The sequence below is a fragment of the Ceratotherium simum genome, chromosome 16 (assembly GCF_057802395.1).
Source record: "Ceratotherium simum simum isolate JZ-2026a chromosome 16, ASM5780239v1, whole genome shotgun sequence".
In the NCBI taxonomy this organism is placed as follows: Eukaryota; Metazoa; Chordata; class Mammalia; order Perissodactyla; family Rhinocerotidae; genus Ceratotherium; species Ceratotherium simum.
In genome coordinates, this window is record NC_141915.1 from 42,992,920 (window position 1) to 43,009,817 (window position 16,898).

A 16,898-nucleotide genomic window follows, 5' to 3' on the forward strand; every position below is an offset into this window, starting at 1 on the left:
GACAAAGGAACTGGAGGATATGGGGGGAAGGCAGGAGGGATGTGTAAGTTAAGAGCTTGTGACACATTTCTTGAAGCCCAGGTTCTGAGCCTAGGGTAGCCAGGCGACCCCTCAGATGAGCTGGGAAGGCCTCTCCCACCAAGTACAAGCTTTAAGGTTCACCTGGTCTGTCCCCTTCCCCACCGTCCTGCTGGATATTGGAGACCAGCAGCAGCTCAGAGTCACAAGGCCCTGGCAGAGACAAGCCGGCATAGGAAGCATCAGAGTGGCTTCAGTACACCTCCCAAAATTGAATCAGAGATTAGGCAAAGCAGAGGCTATGGAGAAAGGGGCCGCCCTAGCCTGTTCCCACCAGGATCAGTGTCTCCCTGGCCCTCACCAGGCCTTTTACCAGATTTACAGACTGAGGTGGGCCCCCCTTCTCTCTCACACACATACATCCACAGGTGCACCCATGCTATGTACAGGCCACACACACACACACACACACACGCACACACTTTTCCATACGCGTCAAGACCGTTTTAAAAAAGTCCCAAACCTACCCCACCTCCTAAACCCTCCCTCTCCCAGAAATGACAACAGAGACGGCAGCCGAGATCGGTAGGAAACGTCTCGTTGACAGCTCAGAGCTTAAAAAAAAAAATATATACACATATATAAAAAACACTTCTGTCCCCTCCCCCCATGAGTGGGTCCAGGCAGCTCCTTCCTGCAGGGAGTAGGGGAGAGGGCTATGGGCAGTGCCTATATTCTCACAGGCACCCACCCTCCTCTCCCCACCCATTCCCTGTCTCCAGTTCCAATGTAGGGGTCCAGGCGGCAAGCCCCTCTGGGAAGGGAGGGGTCCTCCCCAAGCTTCCACCCTCCCACGGGTTGGGCTGCAAGTGTAGAGAGCCTCACTGAACTCTCTGGGACCCCTCCACCCCACTCCCAGGTCCATTGTCCATGCCGGAACTGCAAGTGCAGAGGAGGGGTGAGCCGGGCCGGTCCAGTGGTGGCTCAGTCTGATGGTTGCGCTCCCTGGAGGGCCCCCCAGGGCTGGTATCTCTGAGGCTGCAGAGTTCTGGCCTGGGCTCCTCCAGCCCCTCCCCCCACCGTATTTTGTTTAAAAAAAAAAGAAAGAAAGAAAGAAAGAAAGTGGGGGAGGCCAGGGGGCAGGGGACAGAACATGGGGGAGAAACGAAGGTGGTCAGATGGGGAGGGGAGCCCCAGATGGGGCTGAGCCTCAGTTGGAGTCAGAGTCCGAGGAGTCCCCCGAGGAGGAGGAGCTGGAGCTGCTGCCCTCGGACTCATTGTCTTCATCCTCATCGTCGTCCTCGTCGTCGTCCTCATCCTCGTCATCCTCCTCATTCTGGGGGGGTAAGGAAGAGGCAGTCACCAGGTGGCCGTCCTGGCAGGGCCCCACCCTCCCCTCCCACCATGCCCCATCTGCCCCACCTCATCCCCATCCTCGCTCTCATCCTCGCTGCTGGACTCGGAGGAGTCCCCGCCATCCTCAGAGGAGTCCCCATTCTCATCATCTTCCTCCTCTTCATCCTCGTCCTCATCATCCTCATCCTCCTCGTCATCTTCCTCAGACTCCTGAGAGGGACGGAGGCACATCAGTGGTCTCTGCCACACCACTCCAGGTACTGCGGACCCCTCCTGCCCCCCGTGTGGGAGGGGCTCCTTACCGACTTGGACTGGAGGGTAGTCCGGCTGGACTTGGGGTTCGGGCCTCGCAGCTTGGTCATGCTCTTACGTTTCTGTAGGAGAGGATGGGGACACAGACAAAGGGAGCAGCCATGAGTTCCAGACACCTGTCCCCCAACCCCCACCCTTACCCCAATGCTGCCCTGCTCCCAGACTCACATTGGAGATATACTCTTTATATGCTGCGCGGTCCTGGGGAGACAGACTCTGGGGAGACAGAGGATGGAGGAAAAGTAGGTGAGGGTTGGAACACCACCCAAACTACTGCTGACCGAGGATGCTGACCAACTGCCAGGCAGTGGGCTGAGCATTTATATACCACCACACTATCTTGACCCCTCCCAGTCTCCCCACACCTTGGAACTCTGTAGAGAGCCCCTGGGATCTGAGAAGGCAGCGCCAGTATTTCTGCTTAGGATGCCCTGAATCCTTTTTTAAGCCACCCTGTCCTAAGACTGTTGGTTTTCCTGTTCCTCCTGTTCCTCTACCCCAATGGAGGCTCCAGAGTCAGGGCCTTCCTCAGCTCAGAGAATCCCCCGATGACAACTCCCGTAGCCTGGCTTCATTACTCCCACTCCAACATCAAGCCTAGAGCCACTGACGAGGCTGTCTGGGGCTCGCCAAACTTCTGGAACACCTAAACCCTGCTATTGCCCTGGGTCCTTGGCCAGCCTTCCTGGGTGGCTGGGGAGGGCACAGGTGACACTCCCCACTTTACAGATCTGACTGCTCAACCAAGGGACAGAGGGGAAGCCCAGAGGCCAGGAGCCAAGCCAGAGTCTAGGAGAGATCACCTGGTCCCAGCTGAAAGGAGGAAAAGGCAATCTGATTTGGATTTTTCTACTTATTAGCTGCATGACCTTAGGTAAATTACTTAACCTCTCTGAGTCTTGGTTTCCTTATCTCTGATGGTAATCATTCCCCTGTGGGACTGCTAGGGCGCTGAGTGAAATCATGAATGCAGACCAGCAAGCATGATGCCTCCCTCTTTCTTCCTTCCAAGGGTCCCCTGCCTTCTCACCTTAACCCAGAGGTCCAGGTGTACTTTGTACTGCTTCTGCTGCTCCTCGGCCAGCTTTTTGTAGTGCTCCTTCTGGCTCTGGGATATGCGCTGCCAGCGGCTGCCAATCTCCACCATGCGCTCCTTCAGCGGCAGGTGGTTCAGCTCCCCATTGGACAGCAGCTCCTGGGAGAACTTCTGGTAACCGTTCCTAGGAGGAGGGGTGGTGCCGGGAGGGTCAGGATACCCACCAAGCGGCCCTCCAGCCCTGGCCCTCTCACCCCCCGGGGTGGGGCTCCAGCCCTGGACTCACATAGGGGGCTTCTTGGGTTCTCCCTGGAACTTCATCTTCTTGGAAGAGTTTGCAGCAGCTGGGGGTGCCCGCATCTCACTCAGCTCTCTCTGCGGGAAAACCCGGAAAGGTCACATGCATGCCACCCCCCGAAACATTGCTACCTCCTGCCCCGTCCCATCAGTGCCTTGGCTGGCTCCCCTTTTCTATGCCAGGAAGGAGAAACTGAGGCACAGCCAGGGAACAACTTCGTAACAACTCCCATCTTTGTTGGCCACAACTTCACTCACATCACTAGTATTATCACCCTCATTTTACTGATGTGTGACTGAGCCTCAGAGAAGGAAGTCAAGAGACTTGCTCAGGGTCACACAACCAAGGCGAGGACTTCTCCCTCCAAGCCCTGTGCAGTGAGGGAGGCTGCCCACCAAAAAGGGTGCTCCCAAGTTTTAATGGGTGGCCCTGGCTCCATCCAGCTCCACCACCCTAACCGGCAGCCCTCTTCCCACCTCGTATCGCTTTTGGTCTTCGGCCGCCTTCTTAATCCACATCAGTTTCTCCTTCTTCTCCATGTTGTTCCAGGTCATCTCCATGGCTTTCAAGGCTTTCACCCTGTCGTTCTGGGGACAAACAGGGATATCAGCTGTGGGAGGTGTCACCTAGGGCTGGAAGAGGCCCGCGTGGGCAGGCTGCCGAACAACCCCTCTCCCACTCCTTGCCACCTTGAAGCGGGCCAGGTAGTCGCCGATGACGCTCTGTTGCCAGATCTCCTCGGCTCTTTTGGGAGACTCGGGCAGCTTGCCCCGTTCCTCGCGCTCCCCACCAGGCTTCCTCTCTGACTGGGCCTTCAGCGCAGCCTCCCGGGCCTTGTACTTGGCCTGCGGAAGGATGGCATGGGGTGTTAGCCTTCCAGCCACCCCCAGGGGGCGCCCGTTCCTCATCCAGCAGTTAAAGGCTCTCCACCCCCCTCAAAGGGTGGGGCCAGCAGAGGCGTGGGCTGGTGCAGATGTCTCCAGCCTGGGGCTCAGACCCACCAACCGGCACTGTTCCCCAGGGAGCCAACAGCCCTCAGCTGACAGCTTCCCGCCTTCCGGCCTGCTGGGCTCCCAGCCCTACCATATGAGCCCAGGCACACGTGTGAGCCACACGGGGCAGGGGTGAGGAAGTGCAGCTAGCCCCTAGGGGAGACAGCCCAGACTCAGCCCTGGCAGCCTCTCTGGTCTGGCAAGCCTGACCTTCTTCTTCTCTGATAAGTCGTTCCACATGCGGGCCAACAGGCGGGTCAGCTCGCTCTCTGAGAGCTCTGGCCGCTCTTCCTGCAGCTGCCGCCGCTTCTCTTCAGAGAAGATGAACATGGCTGACACGGGCCGCTTGGGCTTCTCCGAGCCGCCCTGCAGATGTGCAAAGAGGGTCGAGGTCAACAGGGTGTTGACAAGGAGCCCCGCCTTCCCCACTCCCACCTGCTGGGTTGTGCCCCCTGCCTACCTTGCCCCCTTCCTGGGAGGGCTTCTTGGAGGCTGGGCTGGTGGCCTGCTTCTTGTTGATGTTCAACATCTTCTCCTCCCCCAGGACCCGCTGCTGCTCCTCCTCAGGCAGGCTCTGGTCCGGGGAGAAGAGGTAGCATGGGGCTGTGTGGCTGGTGCCCAGTCCGCTCCCAGGCTGTCTGAAGGGCCTTACCCACCAATCCCCATGTCTTTCTCTGCCCACTGCCCCACCCAGAGGCACACTCACCTCTAGAAAACGGAGCAGTTCCACCTCGTAATCTTTCTTTTTCTGGGAAAGGAAGGGGAGTCAGGGTCAGTCTGGGGGCAGACCCTCCAGTGCTCAGGCGACAGTAGCCCTCAGCAAGTTGTCCAGAGCCTGGCCTAGTCTTCCTCCGTAGATGGTGAGCATGAGGCCTGCGACTATGTGCCTTGATCAGGCCAGATGCTAAACTAGCACACCACCAAGTTTGAAGCAGGTGCCCAGGGCACATTTGCCCAGGGACTAACTGACCCTAGTTGGGGTCAGACCTCATGCTTCAAACCCCCAAGGCCCCCAGGGGCTCCACGAGTCCTCCATGCCACAGCTCACCTGGTCGCACTTCTTGTGGTAGGCATCCTTCTCCTTCTGGGAGAGCAGCTTCCACTGCTGGCTGCATAGCACCATGCGCTCCGTGCTGGGCACGTCTTTCATATTGGCCATCAGCTCTGCGCAGTACAGTGAGTAGCTATTCCTATCAGAACCAGCAGGAAGGGAGGAGCATCCCTGTGAGCAGCCAGGGCGGCCCAGGGCAGCAGGCTTTCTCACTTGCAGAGCCTAGCTGAGGTCCTTCACTGGCCCAGCTCCCTAGCTGCCCACTTGCCCACTCACCCACCCACCCCAGGGCAGTGCTCACGGAGGTGGCTTGGTGGGTCGCCCATCAAACTTGTCCTTGAGCTGGCGTTCGGCCTTGGTGAGGGTGGACTTGGTGATGCCCTCCTCACTGATGTTCAACTCGGGGTGCTTCTGGATATAGTCTCGCATAATCTCCTGCAGAGTGAGGTTGGGGGATGGAGGGCAACGGGGTGTGGGGTTAGCTGGGGCCGGGGAGGGGGGAGAGCCGCTGGGGAGGGGAGGCAGGGAGCAAAGCTGGGGGGTGGCCATGTGTCTGCTGTGTCACACAGAGACGTGGTGCCCTGCCCTGCCCTAGCCTGAGATCTCATGGGGGGTGTGGGGAAGGTAGGGGCAGAGGTGAGGGGCCCAGAAGGCCCCTCCCTCAGTGGAGGGATGGGAGCGGCTGCCTCCTGCAGAGTGCGGAGGCCAGAATCAGAGGGCAGAGGCTCGTGAAGAGCCGGACGGGGAGGAGCGCAGCGGAAGCCTAACCTCGTACTCCTTCCGCTGCTCCAGGGCCTTATGAATCCATTTCAGCCTCTTTTTGTCCGAGAGCTGAGACCACTGCTTCCCCAGGGAGTCCTTCACCTCCTTCGTAGTGGCCTGCAAACCAAAAGCCGTCAGACACACACAGGCAGCCAGGGGCAGGGGGAGGGGAGGGGGGAGGGGGGCACAGAGGCCCCCGCCCCCTCAGGCCACAGGAGGTCACGTGAGTGTCCCCCACAGGCCAGGAGGGGAAGGCAGAGAGGCGGGGGGTCCCGCCTGGGTGCAAGGGACAGGCTCACACACACACACATGCACACACACGCTCGCACGCCAGCTGGCCCAGGCCCTGTCCATGCAGCCCACCCCTGGGGAGGGGCCTCCTCTCCTGCTCCCCTGCACCATTCCCGGCCGACCTGGCGCGGCTCCCCCCTTGCCACCGCCGTGTGCCCTCCACCCCCACCCCTTGGCCAGACACTCACATCTGGCCGCACTTTGAGATACACCTTCTTCTCATGGGTGTACCACAGCTGCTGGGGGGTTTTGGGCTTCTCAGGGATGTCCGACTTCTTGGCATTCTGGATTAGGTCAGGGTGATCCTCCCTAGCCAGGGTATAGGGAGCGACATCAGCGGATGGAGGGGGATCCTGCCAGGGCAGACCCAAGCTAGCTGCCCCACCCACCCAGGCTCCTAGGCCTGTCAACTGGGGCCTAGTGGGACAGTGGCTGCCTGCCTGTCCCTGCCCTTGAACCTGACCCGCTAGGGTCTACATGTGACCCATCCATCTTCCGTGCCTCACGGATGGCAAGCTCGAGGCTCTGGTCAGTGTTACCCTGTCCTGCCACACCCAGCGCCCTGTTGGCCTCCTGTGGGCTCCACTGCCTTACCTGAATCGGGCCAGGTTTCGCTCGAACTCCTGTTTCTCCCTCTGGAAGTCCTGAATATATTTCATCTGGGGGGAGGAGGGGACGGGGTCATCCCTGACCCAAGACCTGAGCTACAAAAGCCACTTAGCCACCTCCTTGCTATTTTGCCTCCCAGTCGGTGACGTGGACAAACGGAGGATGACATGAGCAGGCAGGGGATGGTGGCCTGCTTTCCAGTGGGTTGGGAGGGGGACTCAACCGCAGCCCATCTGTTGGCTTAGAACCACAGTGTGAGCTACAAGGGTCTCCCAGAACACCTCTTACATCGTATTCCCTCCCTTTAAGAGGGAGAGTCCCAGAAAGGGGACATGGCATTACCCAGTCACACAGTAAACGGTGACAGGGCTGGGACTCCCCTCGACCATACTCCTTTGCCTTTCCCCAATACTACAAAACTCCCACAATGAGGAGTCAGAAGGTGTAGGCCTTGCCCCCGTCGCTCCCTCCTCCCATGTCTGTGGCAACCAATAGCGGTCTGCCCCCTCAGAAGTGGCCCACAGAGCCAGGGTCAGGCTTAGTCCTGCTTCCAAGGCATGAGGGGAGATGGCATTGAAGGGAACCCAGAGTGAATTCTTGCAACGCAGATCACATCCTAATAGATCTGTCTCCTGAATTTGGGTTTTTTCCCCCAACCACTATCTCTGGGTCCGTGGCTGTCCTTCATGATTCCCACACCATTCTCCCCTCCCCCTCCTCAGCCATCACCTTCTTCCCTGCCTCCAATCCTTTCTTCTAGGCTCTTGGCTGCCTGGCTCCTCAAGCTCTCTCTCCCCCAGCCCACTCCTTCTCCTCTGCCACTTGGCTTCCCTTCCTTCTCCTCCACCCCCTTCTATCAGCCTGGCCTCCCTTCCCACCATCACTTGTCTCCTTTCCCTGTATCTTTCCTACCCCTCCACACTACTCCTCACACTTTTACTTTCTTCCAGTCTGCCTCTTTCACTTCCTCATCTACCTCCTGTCCAGAATCCCACTCAATGTCCATCTCTCCTTTCTCCCTCTTTTTTCCCAGATTCACAAGAGTCAGCACTGGTAGGGACCAGGGGCTCATGGCGATTGAGCCCAACCCCTGCCTCTCACAGAAGAGGCACCAGGCACAGGAAGAGAGGCAGCTCCACTTTCTCCTGTGGTTCCTGCAGAAAACCAGGAGCAGAGCCCAGCCTCCCCTGCCTCAATCTCAGCCTTCCTCACACAACACAGCAGCTTTTAGTGCAGGCTCTCCCTCCACACACCAGATAAAGACCAGGCCCGAGAAGTGAAGTGACTTACCGAAAGTCACACACACAGCAACTCAGTGGCAATCAGGAGAACAGGCCCAAGTCTTGTGTCCCCCAGGCTGGCACCCTGTCCACTCTACCACATGGTTTCTTCTGTCCCTCCCTGGTCCTCAGACCCTCTGCCTCTCGGCCTCTCCCTCCCATCCCGTGAGAGTGTCTGGGTGTCGTGTGTACAGTCAAGCCCATCAAAGGAGTCAAGAACAACTCCCACAAGTTGTACTCCTGCTCAGCTCGGGCAGCAGTTTCAGGCAGCTGGTTTTACCTGGTCAAGCTAGCTCCTTTCTTGGGTACAGGACCAAGGGCGTGTGAGCCCACAGCCAGAGTGCACAAACCAGGAGAAGAGCTACGCACAGCATGGCAGCCGGTGCCACCTCCTGAGAGCTGGCTGTGTACCACTCTGTTTCCTCTTCAAGCAAATGTGTCCTCTTGTCTCTCTCAATGCCCATCACCAACAGCTCTCCCTGGCTCCATCTCTTCGTCCAGCATCTCCTCTTTGTGTCCATTTCTCTCCCCACCCCATCTCACTTGTGCCCCAGCTACAGGCTCCTCCAATGCTTTGCTGCCTATCTCTGTGAGGCACCACTTGACCTCACCATGTTCAATGGTGTCCACCCCTGCCTGGGAGGCTGGGGCAACCTCTGCTCAAGGTTAACGGCCTCTGATGGTCTAGGACAGCATGGGGCCATGAGACAACATTTGTCCTTGAGTGAACACATGTGCATGGGGAAGGAAGGCCATCTAACTGTGGACGTGGCAGTGAGAAGAGCACTAGACAGAGAGTCCAAAGCTCTAAACCCAAGTCCTACCCTCACGTCATTAGTTGCATGACCTGGGACCTGATACCCTCTTGCACCTCAGTTCTTGGCCCACAAAATTGGGGTAACCAGTTCTCCTGGAGTTGCCTTTATGAGGATGTTGGAAGCATCAAATGAGACCGTGTTGGGAAATGTCAAGAGAATTAGCTGCCGTGCAGGCCTAACAGTGAGGACACGTGCATGGGAGCAGAGCCGTGTGAAAGGACACTGTAGACTGTCTGTGGTTGGTTGGAGCGCCTGCCTCAGTCTGAGTTACAGCTGTGACAGTGCCCGTGCCTGACGGAGTATGTGGGCCTGGGATGGGGTGATGAGGTGTGGCTGCCCAAGACCTACCCTGCTCTGTTGACCCGCCCATGTCCCTGATGCCAAGTTCCTCTAAGACCCACCCCCACCAGCTGCTCCCAGCCTTTGCCCTCCCCCCACCTTCTTCTTCTCTGGCAGCTCCTTGTATTTCTTGGACAGAATCTTGGTCAGGTCCAGGTTGCTCATCTCAGGGTGGAGTTTCGCGTACTTTGCCCGCTTCTCCATGAAGAAGCGGAAATAAGGGGTCAGGGGCTTCTTTGGGAAGTCCGGGTGTTTCTGGAAGGAGGAACAAGGACACGGTGAAAGTCAGACACTGTCCATTCTTCGGAGCATTCCTCTACTCCTCCTCAGGCTCCTCTTCCTGGAAACTCACCTTGAGTTTTTTGCCTTTGTAAGGGTTTTTAACATGTTCCTGAGCATCGAGGATCAATTCTGTCAATGTACGGAACTTCCTCACCTGTAGGAAGAAGGGAGGTAAGGGGAAGTTCAAAAGAGGGAAACACTACCCCACAGCATACCCCCATTTTCCAACGGGTCTCCTCTACTTTCCACTAGATTGAATTTATCAAAGGAGGAGGGGCAGAGGCCAACAGCCACACAACTCAGGCAGCCCCTGACACCCAGGCAGACACCAGGCACTGGCCCATGCCTACTGCAGAGGCCCAGGCAGTCAGTACACACCAAAGGACAGCAACAAGGTGACCACCTGACCTCGATGTGGTTGTCCATGCCAGCACCTCATTCAATCCCCAGAACAGCTGATGCGACAGAAGCTCCAAGACGGTAAGTATTCAAGGCCACACAGCTAGAAAGTGGCAGAACTGAGAACTCTAGGCCAGTGCTGTCAACCGTGCCACCTCCCAAAATGCACAAGGGCGACCACATGAGCTCCTCGCCTGGTCTCTTTCCTTCCTGTTTATAGACTTCTGTTTCATCTCCCCCACCAGAAAGGCTGAGGCGACAGGGTATGTGTAGATGTGTGCTCGTATGTTTCAAGAAGTGGGGGATCAGTTACCTCATTAGAAATCTCCACCCATTTGAGCTTGCACATGTCTCCAGAAAAGTCTTTAAATGCTACTTTTTCCCAGTCCATATGTGACTCGGTGGTTTTGAACTTGGAGCTGTCATTGGATGGAAGGTTGTTCTTCATGCATTCCAGCAAAGTGAGCATGTCTTCCTGGGACCAGCGGTCTGGGGAGGGGTTAAGAAAGACAATCATACCTGGTTCATGCTCCCCATCTGCTTCCCAGTCCTCAACCCTTCCTCCCCAGAGCATCCCAATGCCTGGTTACCTCCCCTTTGAAAGCACAGACAAGACATGGCCTAGCCCTAAGGAAAAACTATGGCCATACAGATTAGAGCCAGGGACTCCAGTCCAGACAGCGTCATACCTAGAAAGCCAAACTTGAACTCAAATCTGGCTAACTTCAAAGCTGTTATCATTTCTAATATGCTAAGCTGCCATGAACCACTATTTATTGTAGGCAAGGGGAGGAAATGAAGCTACAGTGATTTGGGGCCCTATAGGAAAACATCTAGCTTGTTGGAGAGGGGAGGGAAGTAGGGAGGCAACACATCTAAATGTGTCGCCAAGTCAAAGTTCTAGGTGGATACCCTAAATGTGCAAGGACTGAGGATGGGGAGTGGGCAGTAAGGAGAACCCATGCAGATGTTTCTCTTCAGCACAGCTGGAAACTAACATTAGAGACATGGGTATTCCATCATCCTCCCTACCTCTCAGCCCCTCAAGGAAGACCAAAGGAGAATTCTGAGCAAATAAGAAAAATGAAATGGAAATGGAAAAACCATATAGGGCAGCTGTGAGGCAAGAGGCAGGCAGGTGGGCAAAGGCTCTCAGGGCCCTGCTTCAGGGAGAACCCCCAGAATTCTGAGTTGTCTTCTCAGCCAACTCCCCATGGAGGCAGAAAAGGGGTCTGGACCAGCTATTTTCAGCCACTGAAATGCAGCCTCAGTGAGGCCTCTCTGGAGGATGGCTACCTTGGAAAGCGAGCTGGGAGAACAGCTATCCAAGGCTAGGAGTCAAAAGGCTCTTCATTTGCATTTGCATCTGGTAACCTGGGCCAGGGCTTCCGCAGGCCGGGTCACATGCACCCATAATTCTCTCTGTTTTAAATGTCCCACAGGCACTGCCAGATACTCAGCTTCCTCCTACCCTCTGCCCCCATACACACCGGATCCCTACTGAATGGGGCAGGGTCTAGTTATGTTATGTATCTCCCATAGCTTGAGGCCTCAAACCACTAAAACATCCTTTCTCTCCACCTGCCTCACCAAAAACCTTGTCCTATTAATAAGAATAAAAAACCTGAAAAGCCTTCCCAATCTCTCTCTTCTCTCCCCTTCCACTACATTCCTCATCCTTCCTCCCATTCCAGGACACTGGGCGAGGAGGACACACTCTGGGCTGACTGGGAACCCCAGAAGAAAGGCTTGCAGAGGCCTTCTTCTCCCTCTCTAAAGTAGGGGAAATGGAGTGTGAAAAATACAGTTTATAGGCTCAAGGCCAAATAATTTGGGTTTAGCCAAACCCCAAATGTGAGGGATGCTTGACTCGTATAAACACTCAAGACACCCCCCCCATCTCAATTCAGAGGATGCAGACTGGAGAAACCCTTTAGAAGGGGAGGGGGCCCCGCAGACAGACATGTGGGGAAAGAGGATTTAAGTTAATGAGAGCTGAAGGCGGAGGCTTCCTACCTTGGCCTTTGGGGGCGGCCATTTCCAGGTCTGTGGGGCAGTCGGCCTCTCCGTTCATTCTCCAGCCGTCCAGCCACCTCCTCGGTCGTGCTGGCCGGGCAACCCGGGGTCAAAGCCACCTCACCCTTTAGAACAGAAACAGTCCCCACTCAGGCAGGCTGAGAGGTGAGGGACTTTTTATCCCTCCCTCCCCCAAAGGGGAGGGGGGCACAAGTCCACGACCCTGCCAAGACCCTAGCAGACTTAATAAGTCAGTGGGTGTGGGAGTGCGCTCCTCCTCTTCCTCCTACCCCCTGCCCCCCACCGCAGCCCCTGCAGCCCGGCTCCTAGGCGTGCGCCCTCCCCTGCCCACGCGAGAGACTGCTTCCAGCTCCCGCGTGCAGCTAGCGCCCGCCCTCCACCCTCCTTCCCCCACCCTAGCCAAAAAAAAAAAAAAAAAAAAGAAACCCTCCTCCTCCTCCTCCTCCTCTGTGAGCCCGCCCCGGGGAGGCCCCAGGCTGGAAGGCGGGGGAGGAGGAAGGGCGGGTAAAGGGCGCGCGCGGCCGCGGAAGCGGGCACGCGCCGCAGTCTCCTCCTCCCGCCTCCCCCCCGGCCGATTCCCCCCGCCTCCGCAACCCGGCGGGGACCCGGACGCAGCGCAGCCGCCGCCGGCCCCGGAGCGCAGCGGCCGCGCCGCCCCCGGGGACCGGATCCGGACTCCCGCCGCCCCCCCTCTCGGGCTCCCGACGCCGTCCCCGCCCGCCCGGGCGGGCAAGCAGCCGGAGAGAAGCGGCCTAGCCTGGCCCCCGCCCCCGAGCCACCCACCTCGGCCAGAAGCGTCGCCACCGCCCAGCCACCCCGACGCGCACGGAGGAGCCCGGCGCAGAAGCGCGACCACGGCGGGAACCGCCGCCTCCTCCCCTGAGCTTGCGGCCCAGCCCTGCCGGCGCCCCCGCCCCGGCCTCCGGGGAGCAGAGCCAAGGAGAGGGTGGGAGGACGAGGGCCGGGAGGCGGGGGCGCAGCGCTCACCGGCCCCGCCGCCCCCTCCGGCGGCCGGCGAGAACTGCGTCTGCCGGCTCGGAGAAGCGCGGGCTCCTCCGCCTGCGGCCGGGGTTCGGCTCGGGCCTCGCTTCCTGCCCTCCCCTCCCCCGGCTCTCGGCGTCCTCTCCAGTGCCCTGGTTCTCTCTCGCCCAGTCCTCTGCCCGGAGGTCACCCCGCGTCCCCTCCTGGCGGCTACTGCACCCGCGGTTCGCTCCCCGCCACCCGACCCCGGCGCGCGTTCTCAGCCACCTCGGTTACCCGGCGCAGCGCGGCCTCCGGGCTTCCCGCTCCGGCGGCTCCCTCCCCGGCTCTGAGCGGCGGCGCCCTCCCCCGCTCGGCCGGGCACAGCCGCAGCTCCCTCCCGCGGCGGCAGCGGCTCCTCCTCCGGGCGCGGCGGCGGCGCTGGGGCGGCGGCTGCTGCTGCTGTGGCGGCGGCGGCTGTGGCTGCTGCCTGCTGCTCCTCGCGGCGAAAAGCACAAAGCACAGCGCCCTCCGCCTGCAGGCAGCCCGCCCGCCGCCCGCCCGCCGGCCCCGGCCTCAGCTCGCACACCCCCCGCCGCCGCCGCAGCCTCCGCCGCCGGAGCGGGGAGGAGGAGGGAGAAGGGAGGAGGAGGAGCGGGAGGGGGGGCGGGAGAAGCGGGGCAGCGAGCGCGTCCTTCCCCGTAGAGCGCACACCGACCCCCGGGGAGCGAGCGCCAGCCCGCCCGCCTCGCCGGCTCCGCTCCCTCCCACAGCCTGCCCGGGCGGGCTCCGCGGGGGGCAGCTGGGAGGAGGGGCGGGAGCTGGGGGGACCCGGGCGGCCGAGGCGGAGGGAAGGAAGGAGGGGAGGGGGGTGGTGGTGGTGGCGGTGGCGGCGGCGGCGGCTGCGGCTGCTGCTGCTGCCGGGAAGGGGGGGCCGGGGCAGGGAGACACGCAGCCGCCCGGATGGCGGCGGGGCTCGGAGCCGAGGCGGGCGGGCGGGCGCCGAGAGCGACCTCGCCAGACCCGCGGGGGAACTAGCAGGCTCGGCCGGCGCGGGAGGGAGAGCGCGAGGCGCGGCCGCAGAGAGGGTGCCCGAAGGGGCCCCCCGGTGGCCGCGGAGACTCAGGGAGTGTCTGTAGCCCTGCTGCGGAGCTCTCCCCCAAGTCCTCCCAGTTCAGAATCGGGTTTCCATGCCAGACCTCTCCCGCCTCCCGGAGCGGGCGGTCCGCGCCCACACTTCCCCGGAGCGTGGCCACCGGCTTGGGGCTCAGGCACGCCGATCGCGGCGCCAGGCTTCGGCGCCTACCTCGCGGTCTCCTCGCTGCCAAACAGCACACACACGAAACTTAAAAAAAAAAAAAAAAACCTCTACAAAATGCCTTCCCTGCAAATTAAAAAAAAAGTCCCCTTCGCTTCTTACACCCCGGAAACGGCAAGGGGGCGACGGGCTCCGGCAGAGGAGCTCTCTGGGAGCCGGTTCAATCCAGCCCGGCATGGCTCCCCAGGCCTGCCAGGGCGCATGGAGATCGGCGCTGCCGCTACTCGCAGCAACCCCTCTCCCCCGAAATCCGCGGCGCCGGGGCTCACTTACCGAGCGTGTGAATGGGAGCGCGGGCCAGGGGCACCTAGGAGTGCTGCGGGCCGAAGAGCCGAGCCGCAGCTCCGCCGCAGCCGACGCCGGGGCAGCGAGTCGCCAGACAAAGCCCGAGATGGCGAAGCGGAGCGACGGCTAATGGCGAGCCCCACGCGCCGCGCTCCGCCCGCCCCGCTCCGCCCGCCCGCCCGCCCGCCTCGGCGCAGCGCAGCGCCGCTCCGAGCGCTCGCCCGTCAGAGCCGCCTCGGCGCCGCCGCCTCCCGGGCCACCCCGGCCTCGCCTGGCCCCTCCGCCTCCTCCGGGCGGCTCAGCCTCACCCCTTCCCTCCCACCGCGCTGGGGGCTGCACGAAAATAAAAAAAGAAAAATGCTTTTTTTTCTTTTCTTTCTTTTTTTTTTTTTTTTTTTGGCAGGGCGGGCGTGTTGAGACTTTTGGGTCGTTTTGCCCCCAGCTCGCACTCACCTGCGGAGCCGCCGGGAGGGCTGGGGGTGGGGGCGCGCGGGGCTGGAGCCGGCGAGCGCGGGTTGAAAGCTAGCCAAGCTCTGCAGCGCCCGACCCGGGCGTATACGCCGCCGCCAGTCCCCGCAGAGAAATCTTCCTCCTACCCCCGCCTCCATCGCTCTGCGTTTCTCTTCCAATCAGCCGGTCGCTTGGCGGCTCCTCCATTCTCCGGCCAAGCCCGCTGCCTAAAGCGAGCTCCACTCCTCCATCTGCTCGCCTGGCTCTTCGCTCCCCTGCCGGGGCCGGCGAGGCGACGTGGGGCCGGAGAGGGATTTGCGAGGGAACCTGCCTGCTTCCCGCTCCCATTGCTCCCTCCCCGCTGCCTCCTGCCTCCTGCTTCTCTCCTGCGTCTTCCCAACTCTCCCTTGTCGCCACTGGTGTGTGTCTGAGTGTGTGCGCGGTTTTTTTTTTTTTTTATTGCTCTTTGCTTTTGCAACCCTGAAGCCAAAGCGGGGGGGGGGGGACTTTGGGGAGTGTTACAAAAAAAAAGCAAGAAAGAAGCTCTTAGATTTGCAACACATTGAAAAACCGGGGGAGCACCCCGCCTCGTCCGATCTCGGGGCCCCGCGAGGGCCTTCCGGGTTTTAGAGCAAGCCTCTCCTTCTCAGCCCCTCACCTCCGCCGGGTTTGGAATCCGAGGGGTCCGAGCAAAAAGTTCTCCCCCTGGCCGGTAGCAAGGGGTGTCAGGGTGGGAGTTGGGGGGATTTCTCAAGAAGCAGCAGCCATGCCTCCCACCCCGGCTTCGTTAGCTGGGCCGGCCGGGGTGGGGGCGGAGAGCCAAATCCTGGTGGGTTTGCGGGAAGGGGCTTCCGGGGTGAAGTCGAAGCCGGAGACCGCGCTTCTCTCATCTCCCGCTCGGTCTCTGCCTCCTGTCCCCTGCCAGTTCCCCCTTTAATTCTTTTTTTTTTCCCTCTCCTTTAATCTAATTTCTTCCAACTCCACCTTTGTTGTTACCGGCGTCACGCCCGGACCAGCCAATCCCCGCCACGCAATCAGCGTGTCAAAAAGGCTCCACCAGCCCTGGGAAAGCAGGCCGCGGGCGCTGCCCCCCACCCCCGGCGGCGGCGGAGAGCCGCGCGCGGAGCCTGGCACTCGGGCCTCGCCGCCGCAGCCGCAGCGGGGCAGCTTCGGCGTAGGCCTCCGGCACTCCACGACCCTGCGAGCCGGCGATCGAAAGGCCTGGGCAGGGACCTCCATCTACCCTCCCACTACCGCCGGCTGTGGTTGTCTGTTTCTGCCTCCCCTCCATAGAGGAAGGGTTATCAGGACGCAGCGAGCCAGAAGCCAGTCTGAAGAACGCCTGCTTCCAACAGGCGAGCCTAGTTCGGGCCATCGCTCCTCGGGCAGCGCCATTGCTCCTGGCTCCCAGGCGGCCAGTCTCCCCCACTAACACTGCTCCCGCCCACAACTCGGCCAGCTGGGTCACCAGCCCCTTTGGACTCTCCCCTGGCGCACAACCTTCATCCTCACACAACGGCCTCGCTGCTGCTGTAATTCCTCTTGTCTCCTGGGAGAAATGAGATTCCTTTCCCAGGATTTCCACAGCCTGCATCTGCCACGTTTCACAAATAGGGAAGAAAAGCCTGTCAGGATCTGGTGTGTCCGGATTTTTTTGTGGGCAGGGCATGTAGGAGAAGCTGATTTACCTTGACGCTAATGAAGCTTCAGGGCCCTTCATTTTCAGGACCTGTCCGAGGCCCTGTACTTCATTTTGATTCATCACTTGACATTATTTTTGTTAAAGAGTGTCATGTCCCGTCCCCGACCTCATGTCCAGTCCGCGACCTCATGTCCCGTCCCCGACCGTCCGTGCCCCCACCCCCCGCGCGGTTGTACAAGTTTCGGCCCCACAAACCCGGCCCTGCCCTTGGAACATACACAAGGCATTTTGTGTAGGATCAAGCCATCTTGCTCTGTACTTAGAGCAGAGCAGGGAGCGATTTTCTTTCTTTCTTTCTTTTTT

General features: G+C 60.0%; 1 protein-coding gene across 5 annotated transcripts; it reads right to left on the reverse strand.

The window, feature by feature from the left end:
- Nucleotides 1-600: 600 nt before the first annotated feature.
- Nucleotides 601-15,241, reverse strand: UBTF (upstream binding transcription factor). Of its 5 annotated transcripts, none has more exons than XM_004432551.3 (21): nucleotides 14,897-15,241; nucleotides 11,860-11,984; nucleotides 10,157-10,332; nucleotides 9,515-9,598; nucleotides 9,262-9,417; nucleotides 6,711-6,775; nucleotides 6,305-6,425; nucleotides 5,832-5,942; nucleotides 5,365-5,498; nucleotides 5,061-5,202; nucleotides 4,719-4,760; nucleotides 4,473-4,586; nucleotides 4,223-4,378; nucleotides 3,710-3,865; nucleotides 3,497-3,607; nucleotides 3,009-3,097; nucleotides 2,717-2,906; nucleotides 1,855-1,902; nucleotides 1,677-1,748; nucleotides 1,441-1,584; nucleotides 601-1,354 (listed from the first exon to the last, which is right to left on the reverse strand). In XM_004432551.3, exons 2-21 carry the CDS (start codon nucleotides 11,915-11,917, stop codon nucleotides 1,229-1,231), a joined length of 2,295 nt encoding a protein of 764 aa, XP_004432608.1. In that variant the 5' UTR covers nucleotides 11,918-11,984; nucleotides 14,897-15,241; the 3' UTR covers nucleotides 601-1,228. The 5 variants fall into 5 exon arrangements, with proteins under 5 accessions (XP_004432608.1, XP_014644564.1, XP_087297341.1 ...); XM_014789078.2 differs by lacking the exon at nucleotides 14,897-15,241 and adding an exon at nucleotides 14,432-14,585; XM_087441215.1 differs by lacking the exon at nucleotides 14,897-15,241 and adding an exon at nucleotides 13,129-13,277.
- Between the last annotated feature and the right edge of the window lie 1,657 nt (nucleotides 15,242-16,898).